General features: G+C 28.4%; 7 protein-coding genes across 7 annotated transcripts; 4 read left to right on the forward strand and 3 right to left on the reverse strand.

The window, feature by feature from the left end:
- Positions 1 to 167: 167 nt before the first annotated feature.
- VNE69_01397 (M-phase inducer phosphatase 2 (CDC25A)) lies at positions 168 to 896 on the forward strand (the record flags this gene model as incomplete). Its single annotated transcript, XM_065472534.1, has 1 exon — positions 168 to 896. One exon carries the CDS (start codon positions 168 to 170, stop codon positions 894 to 896), a length of 729 nt encoding a protein of 242 aa, XP_065328606.1.
- Positions 897 to 1302: 406 nt separating this feature from the next.
- VNE69_01398 (armadillo repeat-containing protein) lies at positions 1303 to 3447 on the forward strand (the record flags this gene model as incomplete). Its single annotated transcript, XM_065472535.1, has 1 exon — positions 1303 to 3447. The coding sequence occupies one exon, from the start codon at positions 1303 to 1305 to the stop codon at positions 3445 to 3447; it is 2145 nt and encodes a 714-aa protein (XP_065328607.1).
- Positions 3448 to 3661: 214 nt separating this feature from the next.
- VNE69_01399 (putative lipase ATG15) lies at positions 3662 to 4378 on the forward strand (the record flags this gene model as incomplete). Its single annotated transcript, XM_065472536.1, has 1 exon — positions 3662 to 4378. One exon carries the CDS (start codon positions 3662 to 3664, stop codon positions 4376 to 4378), a length of 717 nt encoding a protein of 238 aa, XP_065328608.1.
- Positions 4379 to 7185: 2807 nt separating this feature from the next.
- On the forward strand, positions 7186 to 7668 carry VNE69_01400 (zinc finger C2H2 domain-containing protein; the record flags this gene model as incomplete). The annotated part of the gene is made up of 1 exon (XM_065472537.1): positions 7186 to 7668. One exon carries the CDS (start codon positions 7186 to 7188, stop codon positions 7666 to 7668), a length of 483 nt encoding a protein of 160 aa, XP_065328609.1.
- Positions 7669 to 8018: 350 nt separating this feature from the next.
- Positions 8019 to 8351, reverse strand: VNE69_01401 (uncharacterized protein; the record flags this gene model as incomplete). The annotated part of the gene is made up of 1 exon (XM_065472538.1): positions 8019 to 8351. The coding sequence occupies one exon, from the start codon at positions 8349 to 8351 to the stop codon at positions 8019 to 8021; it is 333 nt and encodes a 110-aa protein (XP_065328610.1).
- Positions 8352 to 10441: 2090 nt separating this feature from the next.
- VNE69_01402 (heat shock cognate 71 kDa protein) lies at positions 10442 to 12463 on the reverse strand (the record flags this gene model as incomplete). The annotated part of the gene is made up of 1 exon (XM_065472539.1): positions 10442 to 12463. One exon carries the CDS (start codon positions 12461 to 12463, stop codon positions 10442 to 10444), a length of 2022 nt encoding a protein of 673 aa, XP_065328611.1.
- A 591-nt stretch (positions 12464 to 13054) lies between these two features.
- Positions 13055 to 13834, reverse strand: VNE69_01403 (putative SP-containing membrane protein; the record flags this gene model as incomplete). The annotated part of the gene is made up of 1 exon (XM_065472540.1): positions 13055 to 13834. The coding sequence occupies one exon, from the start codon at positions 13832 to 13834 to the stop codon at positions 13055 to 13057; it is 780 nt and encodes a 259-aa protein (XP_065328612.1).
- Between the last annotated feature and the right edge of the window lie 571 nt (positions 13835 to 14405).

Below are 14405 nucleotides of genomic sequence, written 5' to 3' on the forward strand. Positions count from 1 at the left end.
GTCCTTATTTTATATATTTAGACTTGCTTTATGAAATAATTCCTTATTTTATATATTTATAATTATATTGTAAGTTTGTTTACTCGTCTATTTATTTATTTTCTTTAGTGATCTTTATAAACAAAATAAATCTTTTCTATAAATATTCTTCTAAGAATTATCCCTAAATGTGCTCTAGCAATACAAATAGCTCAAGTATACTTTCAAGTGAAAATGACTTCCAATATGAAAATAGAGACATTTATAATGAGAAGCCTTTTGCTTGTTCTTATGATTTTTCAAGTGACGAAATAACCAATTGTGGCTTAGAATATGACCCATTTAGCGAGAAAATTCTTTATAATAAAAAAAAAGAAAAAAACTGGCTCTTACAAACTTATAACTTCAAGAAGACCTTCTCTCTGCCTCATATCAATAGGAAATATCTTAAAGATTTCTATAGAGAATCTAATAATGGAGAAATTTTCTCTCTGCCCACTTTGGGCACAGGAAGATCAGACAGCATTCAGAGAATCTCGGCCTGTGTTTTAAATGACTTAATAAATAATAAATACAATATTGACTACACTATAGTGGACTGTAGATTCCCTTACGAGTACGAAGGCGGACATATAAAAAATGCTATAAATGTTAATAATACTAAAAAAGTCAAGGGACTTTTTAAAAATCCGAAAATATTAATTTTTCACTGTGAATATTCGTCAGTTAGAGCGCCCAAGCTCGCGCATTATGTGAGAAATTTAGATAGGAAAAAAAATGCATACCCGAAATTGACACTCCCTGAAATTTATATTTTACAAGGTGGATATAAAGAGTTTTATTCACAATATTCTGAAATGTGTACGCCTTGTGGATATGTGAGCATGGGGAATATCAAACATGATTCCCGGAAATAAAGAATTAGATTTTAAAAATAAAATATTTATAGTACTAAAAAAGCACTAAAAAACATATTATTAAATTAGTATAAAACATAACATAAAATTATAAACAAAATTAATAAAACTGTGTATAAAATAAAACTTGAATTTATATTATGTTCTATGGTCAAAATAAGACATAATATTAATAAAACTGTGTATAAAAGTGTAATTATATTATTTATAAACTGTGTATAAAATTGTAATAATATTAATAATACTGTAAATAAAATAAAACATAATGTCATTTATGTTCTATGTTCAAAATTACATTCAATTTGGACTTATAACTTTTTATACTATATTATGAAAATTTTTACATTTTGTAAATTTGTTTGTTTTATGCAAATTTTCTATAAATAAAATAAATTTGCATAATCTAATGAAAGAATGTGAAAATGTCAAAAAATTCTTAAAAAAGAAAGATTTAACAAATCATGTAAAAAATTATCCCATGTCTATGGATAATCAAGAAATGCATTTACTAAAAATTTCCACTGAATTATTGAATAATCCAAATCTTCAAATTCTAGAAGAATTCGAAGATTGTCTTTCTAATTTCAATTTCTCAATTCAAATTCATGGATCAGTTATGTACAAAATACTCAAAAATATAGATAAAATTCAACAAGGAAAATGTAAACCAAATATAAAAATAATAATATTATTCTTAATCAAGATAATGTATAAACAAACTAAATTAGAAATAGGTATAAAATCATATTCTTATGAATTACTTATAAAAAATGATAAAAATCATTTTGAAGAAATATTTATTTATGATTTACCATTCATTTCTAATTTTAAAGATATCAAATCTAAAATCCTTTTAGATTTCTTTAGAAATCAAAAGGATGAAGAAGATTTATTTAATTTAATATTCAAAGAAAACAGAATATTAAATTTCGAAAAAATAATTTATAAATTAACAGATATAAAAAATTTAGATTTTATTTATTCATTTATAAATTATTATTTGATAAATCGTCAAAGAGAAGAAATAGAAACAGGATTAGATATAATTTTCTACACATTTAATTTTTTATTAAATGAATTATCAAAAGGTATAGAGAAAAAATATATAAAAAAAATATTTAATTATTTTTTAAATATGATGTTAAATAAGAAAAATTTAAAGAGATACAAAATAGCAGGATTTTTATTGAAAATTAATTTAAAAAATATAATTTTTAATAAAAAGAAAGTTTATAAAATTTGTAAGAAATTATTAGAAGATAAATCTATTAGAATATTCGAGATATCAATATTAATATTAAGTATATTTGATAATAAATATTTAATTAAGATTTTAGAAGATTGTCAAGATTTAGATAAAATTAGAATAATTTTTAAATATTTGAAATTTATAGATGATCCTATAATTTACAAGAAATATTTAGAAAATTGTAAAGATTTAAGAAATATAAATTTCAATATACAAAATTATCCTATGTTCGCTAAAATTTATTATAATTTTTATAATAAGCAAGTTATAAAATATATAAATTTTAAGAAATTAGAAATTACAGATATTTATACATTAGATTTAGCATTAAATTATTCGAAATATTTTCCAAATAAAATTGATGAAGAATTTATTTCTTCATTAATTTTTGAAGATTCGACAAATTTATTAAGAAATATTAAAATTATAGAAATATTGACAAATATAAATGAAAATTTGACTGTACAGATAAAAAATCAATTAATAGAGAAATTTAAGAAAATGATTTGGCAGAGTCCTTATACAAAATGTATAGGAATGTTTTTTTATAAAATAGATTATAAATTTAGTAGAGAGAATTGTAAAGATGATTATATTTTAGTAGTTTACGCTGCTATGAATCATCCTGATTTTTTGCGACTTTATTCTGAATTTGTTTGGTCTACAAACAAACTCAGATCTCTAATTTACATATTACAATTTAAACCTGAATTTGGTATTTCCTATACTCACAAATTAGAAGAGATTTTAAATTCCGATATAATTTCTTACAAGTATAATATTTTAGAGTTTCTAAATTTTCTTATACTTTTACTAGATAAAGATTTAGAAGATGAAATTTCCGATTTTTATTATAAATTTATTCTTAAATTTAAGAATATTTTTTATAATTTTCTTAAAGTCCAAGATATTAGTATTAAGATACAAGTTTATAAATTTCTTTATAAATGTGTTATAGAGAAGATTTTACTTAAAGAGGAAGTAATTCCTCTTTTAGTAATTTTTTATAAATATGATGAGTGTCTTGATATTTATAGAGATTTAATAATTAAGAATATTTTTTATATTTTTAATTTAAGAATTTTAGAGTATAAAAAGTACAGTGTTTTTTACGATGAATATTTCCTTAGGAATATTTTCAAGAATAAGAAGATCAAAGTAGATGAAGATTATAAAGATTTGATTGAGTATTATGTTATTTATATTAATTTTGGAGAGATTGAGATATTTCAAGATCGGGAAGATTTATTAGAGAAGATTAAGAAGATCAAGAAAGAAGATTTCTTCTTACAAGACAAATAGTCATATAACATAATAATACATTGTATAATATTATATTATATTGTATAATTTTGTATATAATATTTATTATATTGTATAATATTGTATATATATTTTATTATATTGTATAATATTGTATATATATTTTATTATACAGTATAAATTACTAATACAAAACATCTCTTAGTTGATTAATTTGATACATTTGTTATAAATTGTCTTTGTTTATCAAGTCATGAATATTAATCTCTTAGTTTCTCTTCTAGAAATGTCTATTAATACTTACCACGATGAAGATCTCCCCAGTTTAATTTACAAGTATGGATATGACAGAGACGGGATGAGATGCAAGTTATTTGATTTCCACGGGGCACTAGTCCTGGCCATCAAGGGGACTTCCTTGAATATTCTGGGGTATGAGTTAGGGGAGACATCAGAGAATGACAAGGAGATGGTAAACATAATGTTTAAGAAATGTAAAAGACACAGACAAGAAAGAGATTGTGAATATTTAAAGAAGATTAAATTTGATAAATTAGGCTACTTGTCTAAGTTACAGAATATTCTCACATATGTGAAATATTTATACCCAAATAAGAAGATCTTCTTGACTGGCCACAGCCTGGGCGGGACTCTGGCCAGTCTCCTGAGCCCGACCTTCGATCTCCAGTGTGTCACTTTCTCCTCCCCTGGGGACTTGTACATTTCCAGAATATTACAAATAAGAAATAAGAAGATAAAAGAGAACTTGTCTCATTTTGGAATGTGTAATGACTCGATCTTCTCTGGGAGATGTGACAGACTGTGTAAATTACTGGGGTACTCAGTAGACACAGTCAAGCACAATGGGAGGGTCTACTGTCTAAAAATAAGGCCGAATATAAAGAGTGTAATATTTCATAATAGTAGTGTATTATTAACATATCTCAAGAAACTCTTACACCAAAACTAATGACATATTAGTATAATAAAAGATTACAACAGATTAGTATAATAACAAATATTAAAAGATTAACACATATTAGTATAATTTGAATTATAATAGCAGATTAGTATAATAACAGATTAGTATATAACAGATTAAAATAGTAACAATATTATAATAACAGACTAGTATAAATTAGATTAGTATAATAACAAATAATTTACATTAATCTTACTTTAGTGTAATACAACAAAGTCACATGAAATTATGAATAAATCAAAATTCTTAATTTGATAAATTAAATTAATTATAAATATAATTATCTTAATACTCTTTGTCAAGTGACAGATCTCCAGTGGTCCTAAGATTGCCCTGGAGCTCAGAGAATACGATTCTATAAGTATTCTCTTTCTTCTCCCAACTATGTTTATGGAGGGAAAATATATAATATTTTCCCGCCTATAAATATAAAAGAAAATCATACCCAGAAGGGTATGAAGAATAATAAAAACATTAGTTTAAAACATTCTTCTCAGACTGATGGGAAACCATCAGTCCACAATGGTGGTAACGGTGACGAGGATTTGAACGATCACCTAAATAGTCTTATCACTCACATGAAGAAAATATGTCTGAGCAAGAGGTGGACAGAATTTAACGGCGAAAATCCAAAACAAGCCGAAGATTTTTTAACTCAGTTCCGCGAAATTGAGGACGTGTATACGCAAGAGAAAACGCTAGATATTGCCAAATCTAAACTTAAAGGCAAGGCGTTAACATGGTTCAGAGCGTTCGAGGGTGATGAAATTACAGACTATGATTCATTCAAAACCCAGTTTAAAAAAAAGTATTTAAAAGAAAAACTAGCAGAAGATATAACTGATAGGTTCATACATCTATACGTGGAGGGTCCAAAAGAAGGCGACATTTTAAGTTACGCTTACGACCTCAAAAGATGTGCAAAAGGAAACCCTGAATATTTTGCCAGATCAAAGATTTCTATAGGAAAGAACTCCCCTGATAGGTTGAAGGAGTCTATTGAAGAAACGAAAGATTGGTTGGAATTGCTGGAATTAGTTGAGAACAAACAAACTTTTATAAATAACTATTTAAACAAAAAGAAAACACTTAGTAGGAAACCAACATATGAAGCCACTAAACGAGAAAGGAAAAATAATAAACTCATTGGTCAAAAGGCAGAACAAGTATATTCTGCCAAGCTTTTAAAGTTGGGGAAAGAAAAAAATACTACTCAATTACAAGATATCCGCCCGAGGATAAATTTATATTCGGGAACAACACAAATATCCGCTCTTAATGATACCGGATCTCGAGTGAATCTTAAAAGTAAAACAATGATTCAGAAATTGGAATTAAAACCAATAATAGATACGCTTAAGGTAGATAGAAAAGGAGACCAGGTTGAAGCAGAAGGGAAAACACAAGTTTTTATCAAAAAGCCAAAGATCAAGAAAAAATTAAAGATCGAGGCTCATGTAAAAGAGAAATTACCGGAAAACTTCATCATTGGCATACAAGATACCAAGAAACAGAATCTACTAAAAAGTCTCGATAAAATGGAATATGACAGAACAAAGAAATCTGTTTGTACAACTATGGTGAAAAAACCAGACACGTATATAACAGAAATGGGCGGAGAGAATCTAGTTCAAGAAGAAAAGGAAAAAAGTAATAAACTTGATATAAAACCTTCTATAACATTCCATATTAAAGACCAAAGCTCAAGTGTACATCGTAGCATAGATTTGAAAGTGCCAAAGGATCTTACAGCATTAAAGAACATTCAACATAGAAGACTAATAAGTCAAAATGAAGCGATAAGAGTCAAGCCCGTAGAGCTGGTGAAAGAAACCCATACTGGAGAAACTTGTTCGACGTGTACTATCCCGATTGCTTTAGACAAAGGATTTTTCAGGGACAAAGGAATATATGTGAACCCGCGAGAACTTTACATAATTAAAAAACAAGTTGGTTACCCAACTCCTTACATTGAAGAAAATCATGATCCACCTGAATGTATAAGATGGGGCTTGAATTTAAGGCATCGTCAGATAAGTACCTGGGAGAAATACAGAGAACAGTCGCCATATAACGGACTAATAAAAAATGTTCACAGGCGTAGTGTACCCCCTGGGCTTAGAAATATACCATTCAATTGCAATTTTATGATAAATGGATGGCGTAAAAATTACGACGAAGGTTTAGAAGTGCCTCGCTACACACATATCATTTACACGATGATTAAACCAGGAGAAGAAACAGGAATAGTTATAAAACATGAGAAATTAGGTGTTCATAAACTACAAAACACAATACAAAGGCGAAACCCGCCGATAAACCTCAAGAAGAAAGTGATTGATAAAAGGGGAAAGTCATATATTACCCCTGTAGCCAAAATAAAGCGAGCCTATAATTCATATAACCTAAATAAGGACGCAGTCACTATTTACTGTAAGTACTTTAAGATGTGTCGTCAAATGGGAACCTAGGAGGCTTTAAAGAAGGGGGGAGTGTCAAGTGACAGATCTCCAGTGGTCCTAAGATTGCCCTGGAGCTCAGAGAATACGATTCTATAAGTATTCTCTTTCTTCTCCCAACTATGTTTATGGAGGGAAAATATATAATATTTTCCCGCCTATAAATATAAAAGAAAATCATACCCAGAAGGGTATGAAGAATAATAAAAACATTAGTTTAAAACATTCTTCTCAGACTGATGGGAAACCATCAGTCCACACTCTTTTTCATTATTTTGATTACGTATTTAATTAATTCTTAAATTCCTCTTATTTCATTTTACTGCCCATCACTTCATGTCCTACCACCACATCAAGAAATTATTCGACGAATATTTAAAGAAAAATCATCCAGAAGTCGATTTTTATAATAAAAATGACATAGAAAATACAATGCAAATGTACGGGAAACACTACAAATCTGTCATCCCTTTTAGAAATCTCTACTTTAGAAAAAAGATCTTTGAGACGGAGAAAACTCAATTCTTAAGGAGAAATCCTTATATTCATAATTGGAAAGAAGAGGAAGCAGAAAAAAACGAGAAAAATGAAAATAAGAAAGGAGACGGAGAAAGAAGGATTTATAAATGTACATTGGGGAATTGTAATAGGCAATATACTTCAGCCTTCGGGCTGAAGTATCATATGAAAGAAGGACACTCAGAAAAAAAACTCAATGTTCATAAACCATTTGTGTGTGATGTAAAAAATTGTGGGAGGAAATATAAAAATAATAATGGGCTGAAATATCATCTTAAGACATTTCATAATATAAAATAAATAAATAATTTGTAAGTTTGTTTGTTTTTTGACTCAGCATGACTTAATGATTAAAAATAAAGAAAGACCAAGTGTAATTTGCATATTAAATAAAATATTATTTGCAAATTAAAGTTAATTTTAATTTTGAGATAAACTTTATTATGCATGAAATAAAACATTTTAATTATACAATATAAATAAACTAATATATATTTATATTGCATAATAAATTTAAGATATACTTTATTTATATTGCATAATTACTTTGAGATGATTTAGTTATAAAAAAGAAGACATTTTAGATTATTTATATGAATTAATTTATATGAATAATAATATTAAATGTATTTTTAATATATTTGTTTTATTTATATTTTCTTTTTTACATCTTGGATTAATTTATTAATCATTTCACTACTCTTATTAAACTTATCATCAAGTAACCCTTCCTTCTCAAATACCTCTTTCATTAAATTTATCTGCTTATTCTGTATCTCTATTATATTTAATAAAACTCTTATATTATCTTCATTAACTCTGGCTAATTTAGTATCACATTTCTTTAATGTATTCACAAATTTATTATAATCTTTAACTATGTAGTCACTGTAATCCTCAATGATAAATCTGCCCCTTTTTGTAATGCAAGGCGGGTTAAAAAAATGTCTGGATTTTAAGGAATTAATTTGAGAAATATTCATGTGGAAAAAAGAGGGGTACGGATGAATAAATATTTTAAAAGTGAAACATACTGAAACATGACAGGCAAAATTGAGTGTTTTAACTTTGTAAAAGAAAAAAGAAAAATGTATAATAAATATAAAATAAAAAATAAATCAGCATAAATAAACTCATCTTTTGATAAATAAGTCATGTCTCACAAAAATCAACCAATCAGAATATGAAAGAAAAAGCCAATATAATTAAGGAAATGATCAGCATGATAGTATAGAGTAAGATCTTATAAGTAGGCATTTAATGATAATATATACGAGAGAAAGCATGTAAAACTTCTTTGTGTTATTTGATTTTATTACCAAAAAAGATTTACAGCTGATATTATAATAAAAAGAAGGTACATACGTCTTCGCACTAACTCGGAAGAATTTATTAGCGCACGGATTTCGGCAACAAAATATTATCCTGAAAATATCAGCAAGCTTTTTACATTGAAATTTATCATGTCTACTTCGTCAAGTATCTCTAATTAATTTGAAAAACAAAGAGAAAAATAATCTTGTGTGTAAGAAGTAAGTTTAAGAAACAATGAGATGACATTATATACAAATTTATAAGCTAATGGCCTTATGGCTGGATGCACACAAGTTTCATTGAATCAACTTAATTATTATCGTGTACAAATTTCGCCATAAATATGATAAATTGTAAAAAGAAGAAAGGGAATTTTTTCGCATATTGTATCAACCCCGCAAATCAAGAGCCAACCCATTTTCATGGAATTTCTTGTCTACAAGTTCCAAGGCCATTTTGAAGTATTAAATTGTAAAAGGAAACATAAATACGAAACGACAGCGGAATGTACTCATACATGAAAATAAAGTACAATAAATTAGACAGAAGAAATGATCATTCAGAAGTAAAAATCATAAGTAGTAATAATTTTCATAAAAAAAATGGTAAAGAAACACGAATACGCTTGATATTTAAATACGTTGTCTTTTTTTATAGCCAAATGTCATTTCTTATGTTTTGATCTGAGGCGTAATTTTAACTAATTTATTGTACCTACTACTAAAGAGCCTCTTAGATATTCAAATAAAGAGGCGGGTGTCCTGTGCTCCTGAATACATAAGATAGATTATGGGTTGAAGGTGATTAAATGATCTTTACTAGAGAATATCTGAAGAATTCACGTGCTTCTACGACTGAAGTATTTCAAGTGGATATTTTTTTGTGCTTTCGAGGAAAAGGTAAGTAGAACTGTTTCATAAGGATTATGGTGTGATTCTTACTCACTAAAACACCTTCGTATAATTTGACGGTGCAGCAACCTCCGCCGTATCCATTGGATTTGGGCCCAGGAATACTTTCCATTTACCCCCAAATCGCGTTTAGAGGTCCTCACTACTCACCTATTTAACGGCCATGAATTTATAACACGAGGAGAGACATCATCGTACTGACTCAAAAGTCTCCACATTCATCTGTATCGCAGACACGTCTCCTTAAACCACCACATCACCAGAGGCATTCTTATCGGACTGCGTTGACCACCAGTCTCCTACTAGTTTCGGCCACCGTGTTACAACATCTTGTAGAATAGGGTCCACAGGTCCTTCTATTGCCCTACTTCGTCTAGCATCTTAGTTGGCTCTAGGATCCCACTCTAGAGTGCACCAGCCATGGGCACAAATTAGGCTATATCCATCTGATACTTGCATGTATTATTAAGTCACCACAAGGGTGATACTTTTTGGCTTTGGGGTGCGTTTCTACATTAGATGCTAATCCCATTGTGTCTAGACGCCCTCAAGTTTCATTAAATCAACTTAATATTAATCGTGGACATTTTCATCATCTGAAGTTTTCTAACAGCATTATATAAAGTAGAAACATTATCAGTGCCCCATGCTTTTATTCAGCCATTGTTCAATAATAGCATATCCTTCGACGCGCCCAACGCCTATAAAAACACCACAAGTTTATAAGCCCAAAGTAATCCAAGTGCTTATACCCGGGATGTGAGGATTTCCATATAATTAAATGAATGTCATTATATAAATAAATTATTTATACTTAAAAAGAAACTTTTTTTTAAATATTTTATTATTTAAAGTTCTTCTCTTCCTCCAGTCTTCTCCTCCTCAACTTGCTTAGTTTCTTCTACTTGTTCAGGTTGTTTATCCAAAATAGATTTAATCGATTCTCTGAACATGTTAATTTTATCCTCCAAGTCTGGTTTAGAAGCTGTTGTTTTATTGTCATCAAGCCATTTTTGCACTCCATTGACAATGCCTTCAATATTAAGCTTATCTTCTTCACTAATTCCAGGTTGACTAACTTTGGCTTGTACCACTCTGATTTCTTCTTCAAGTTGTCTAAGTAGGTCAAAGATCTCTTTAAGTTCTCTGTCTGCTTCTGCATTCTTCTCTGCATCTTTAAGTAACTCGGCTATCTTATTATTATCTAATCTGGCTACTGAACTCTCAAATGTTACACCTGTGGTCTTTTCAGTTACTTTATCCAAAGCTGATACTTCAATAGTTCCATCTCTTGACATTTTAATAGTAACAGCAATTCTTGGTTCACCTCTACGTTGACCAGGTGCTACTTCTAATTCACAGAATCCTAAGTAATTATTGTCACTGAATCTATGTCTAAATCCTTGGGAAATTTCAATTCTGACTTTAGTTTGTCCATCTTGAGAGGTTGTAAATTCCATAACACCTGACCCAGGAATAATAGTGCCTTTAGTAAGAACAGGTTGAAAGAAATCGCTGTCAACTTTGACACCAACATGAAGTGGCGCTACGTCGAGAATAGCGACAGACATGTTTTCTGGTAACATATTGACTTTATTGGCAGACCAGAGACATGCTCCTTCTGCTACAATAGTGTCAGCGTTAATATCATCGTAAATCGTAGCCTTGGGAAAGGTCTTTTTTAATAATTTCTTAATATAAGGAATTCTGGTACTTCCTCCTACCAATAATATTTTAGAAATAGAATCTTTGTCTACTGGCGGCTGACCAGAACCATCATCTTCTTTTCTGAACATTCCGTATTTTTCATCATTAAATTTGGCCGAGATATCATCATAAAATTTCTTGTTTAATTCGTCGAATTTAGACATTGTTAAAGAAAATTCGATGGAGTCCATTCCTGAATATACAAAATTATCTTTATGTTCTTGTTTGTCTTCTTTAGTGTACCCATTACATAATTTAATTTTGAATTCTTCTACAAATCTTCTTAATCTCAATTCTAGAGTCTTATTTTTTGTTACCTCAATGTTCTTTTTTTCTTTAAGAATCTTACTGAAATATTTGGTAAGTGCGTCATTGACATTCTCTCCTCCTAAATAATTGTCTCCATCATGTGTTTCAACAACAATCATTTCACCTAGAAAATCTACGACTGAAATATCAAATGTACCACCACCAAGATCAAATACAAGAATCTTATCTTCTTTAGAATCTTGAGAAAGATTCTTTTTAATTTGGTAGGCATAAGCAGCGGCCACAGGCTCCCTTTGAATCTGTGGTTTTACAAAACCAGCCTCTAAAGCAGCTGCCTGGGTGGCCTCAACTTGAAAACCAGAAAAATAAGCCGGAACAGTAATCACCAAATTTTTAATGGTGTAATACATTTCAATCTTCGATTTGATAGCCTTCAATACTTCACAACTAAGCTTCACTGGGTCAGTAACTCCAAGTTCATTATTATTCTCATCTTGTATTAAAAACACAGTCTTGCTCTTATTTCCCTCTTGAATCTTCTTTATTTTGTAAGTGACACTGTCTTGGAACTTCTTTTCTTTTGACAATTCTTTAACATCAGCCAAGCCTATTGCTCTCTTGTACCCAAAGAAATATCTCCCTGGTACAGCATTACTAAGATTATGAGTGTAAGCTTCCCATCCTGTCATGTAAAATGGTTTACCATTAACTTCATTGTAGTAAGCAACAGAAGGATAAGTGTATTCACCATTATCGAATTGCAAGAATGAAGCCTCCTTGTCATTCTCCTTGAAGATACTTACACAACAAAATGTAGTACCCAAGTCAATACCAACGGCAGCTTCCGGTTTTTTTGTTGCTAAGATATGATTTAACAAAAATAACAAATTCATGCCCCTAAAAATAAAAAATTCTTAAATAGTTTAAACAGCCAATCAAATTGCAACATTTGTTTTTATTTTTATGCTAAAAAAATGGTAGAAAAACAAACAGAAAAACAAACAGAAAAAATGAAAAGTGTCAAATTATAAAATGTAAACAAACAAAAAATTATAAAATTTTAAAATGATCAGATTTGATCAAATCTACATTTTTAATGACGTGACAATATTTTTAAATTATTTCATTTACATAAGATATTCTAGATAAAACACACTTTTTATAAACATTCTAGATAAAATGCAATAAATTCACATTCTAAATATTAAAATTTAAGATATAAAACTCTAGATATTCTTAAATTGTTCTGCATAATTATTTTAGATGTTCTTATAATATTGATTTATTCATGATACGTTTTCTTGATAATAAAAGAAAATAGTTTTTCTTCTTTTAATTATTCATTATTTAAAAAACGGGAGCCTCATTTTGTTTTTCTTATAAATTACAACATTTTTTTGATATTTATTTTTATTTTAAAAAAGTATTGCTTTTTTTCTTCAATAATTTTTTCAAAAAAAAACAATGCTTTTTAAAAATAAAAATTATTTTTTATTGTAAAAAAATAGAGCTACAATCAAAATTACTAATAAAATCACTACAATATATAATAAAACACTTAATGTTATCCCAAAAGGCAGTCTAGGATTTTTTTTGTTACGCCCTCTCCCTTTTTTTGATGGTGATCTTCTATTTTGATCTTTCTCAGATTTCTTCCTTTCATTCTCTAAATCATTTCCTGTGCAATTCGGATCTGATCTATTATCTTTAATTAATTCGCCATCTGCAGAATTTTTATCTGTTGAATTACTCATTACATTATTTTTATTTAACTTTATTATTTCGCCCAGTTTTAATATGCAAAATTTGAAGTTTCCATCTAGATTAAATGCTTGTGAAGGCGCGTATAAATTCTTTTTTTCTTTTTTTGTTCTAAAAAGAATATCAAAATAAAATTGTCTACCAAGATTTATATCTATGCTGTATTTATAATATTCCTTAGATCCTATAAATTTTTCACGAATATCTATGTCAGAAATTTTTTCTGCTAGATTTCTAATTTCTTCATAATATTCTTTATTTACGAATTCTAGGTAATAACCTTCGAAATAAATAGCAGTTTGAACTGTTTTAGGACTATATTTACATCGAAACATTCTTTCATTTAATCGTTTTTCAGGACTAAGAAAAAGTTCGTATTCTACAGCGAAGTCAGTGGCGTAAACACCAACGTATAAGTCACATTTATTGGACTCTTTATAATGTACAAATAAAATCAATTCACAGTGGCCAAAAAGAAAATTGAAAATTAATAATAGAAACATAAGGGGATGAAAAAGTGTAAATATATAAAAAATTAATATAAACCGTAAAATTACGTTATTTTATATTAAATTGTAATTATTTGACTTTTTTCCATAAGAGAGGTTTTTGTATATATCATAATAAGTTTGCCCATTTTACCAAATTTATTTTAATCATGTTGTACGCTAGTAATATTTTGCAGGCAAAATTCATTACAATTCGGGACAATTTTCAATTTCTTTTTACACATCATTTTTTAATAAGTATAAACAAAACATGATTATTAAAAAGATATGCAGTATGAAGAAATTTAATACAGATAAAGGATTTTATATTATTCATGTCAATATTTTTACAGTTGTACTGTCAAGCATCTGAATATATTAAATATCTAAAAATACTTATAAATAAAATCACGGGAATAAATAGGTCATGGTTTATCATATTGATACATATCTGTACATGTTGTATTTTAGAGGACTAATTATACCTGATAAATGCTAATTGTTATCTAAATAGCGAAATATATACAATAAATTTTTGAACATAACTGAATATTGCTTTAGCCTTTGTATGTATAATTGAGAACAA

The sequence above is a fragment of the Vairimorpha necatrix genome, chromosome 1 (genome assembly GCF_036630325.1).
Source record: "Vairimorpha necatrix chromosome 1, complete sequence".
In the NCBI taxonomy this organism is placed as follows: domain Eukaryota; kingdom Fungi; phylum Microsporidia; family Nosematidae; genus Vairimorpha; species Vairimorpha necatrix.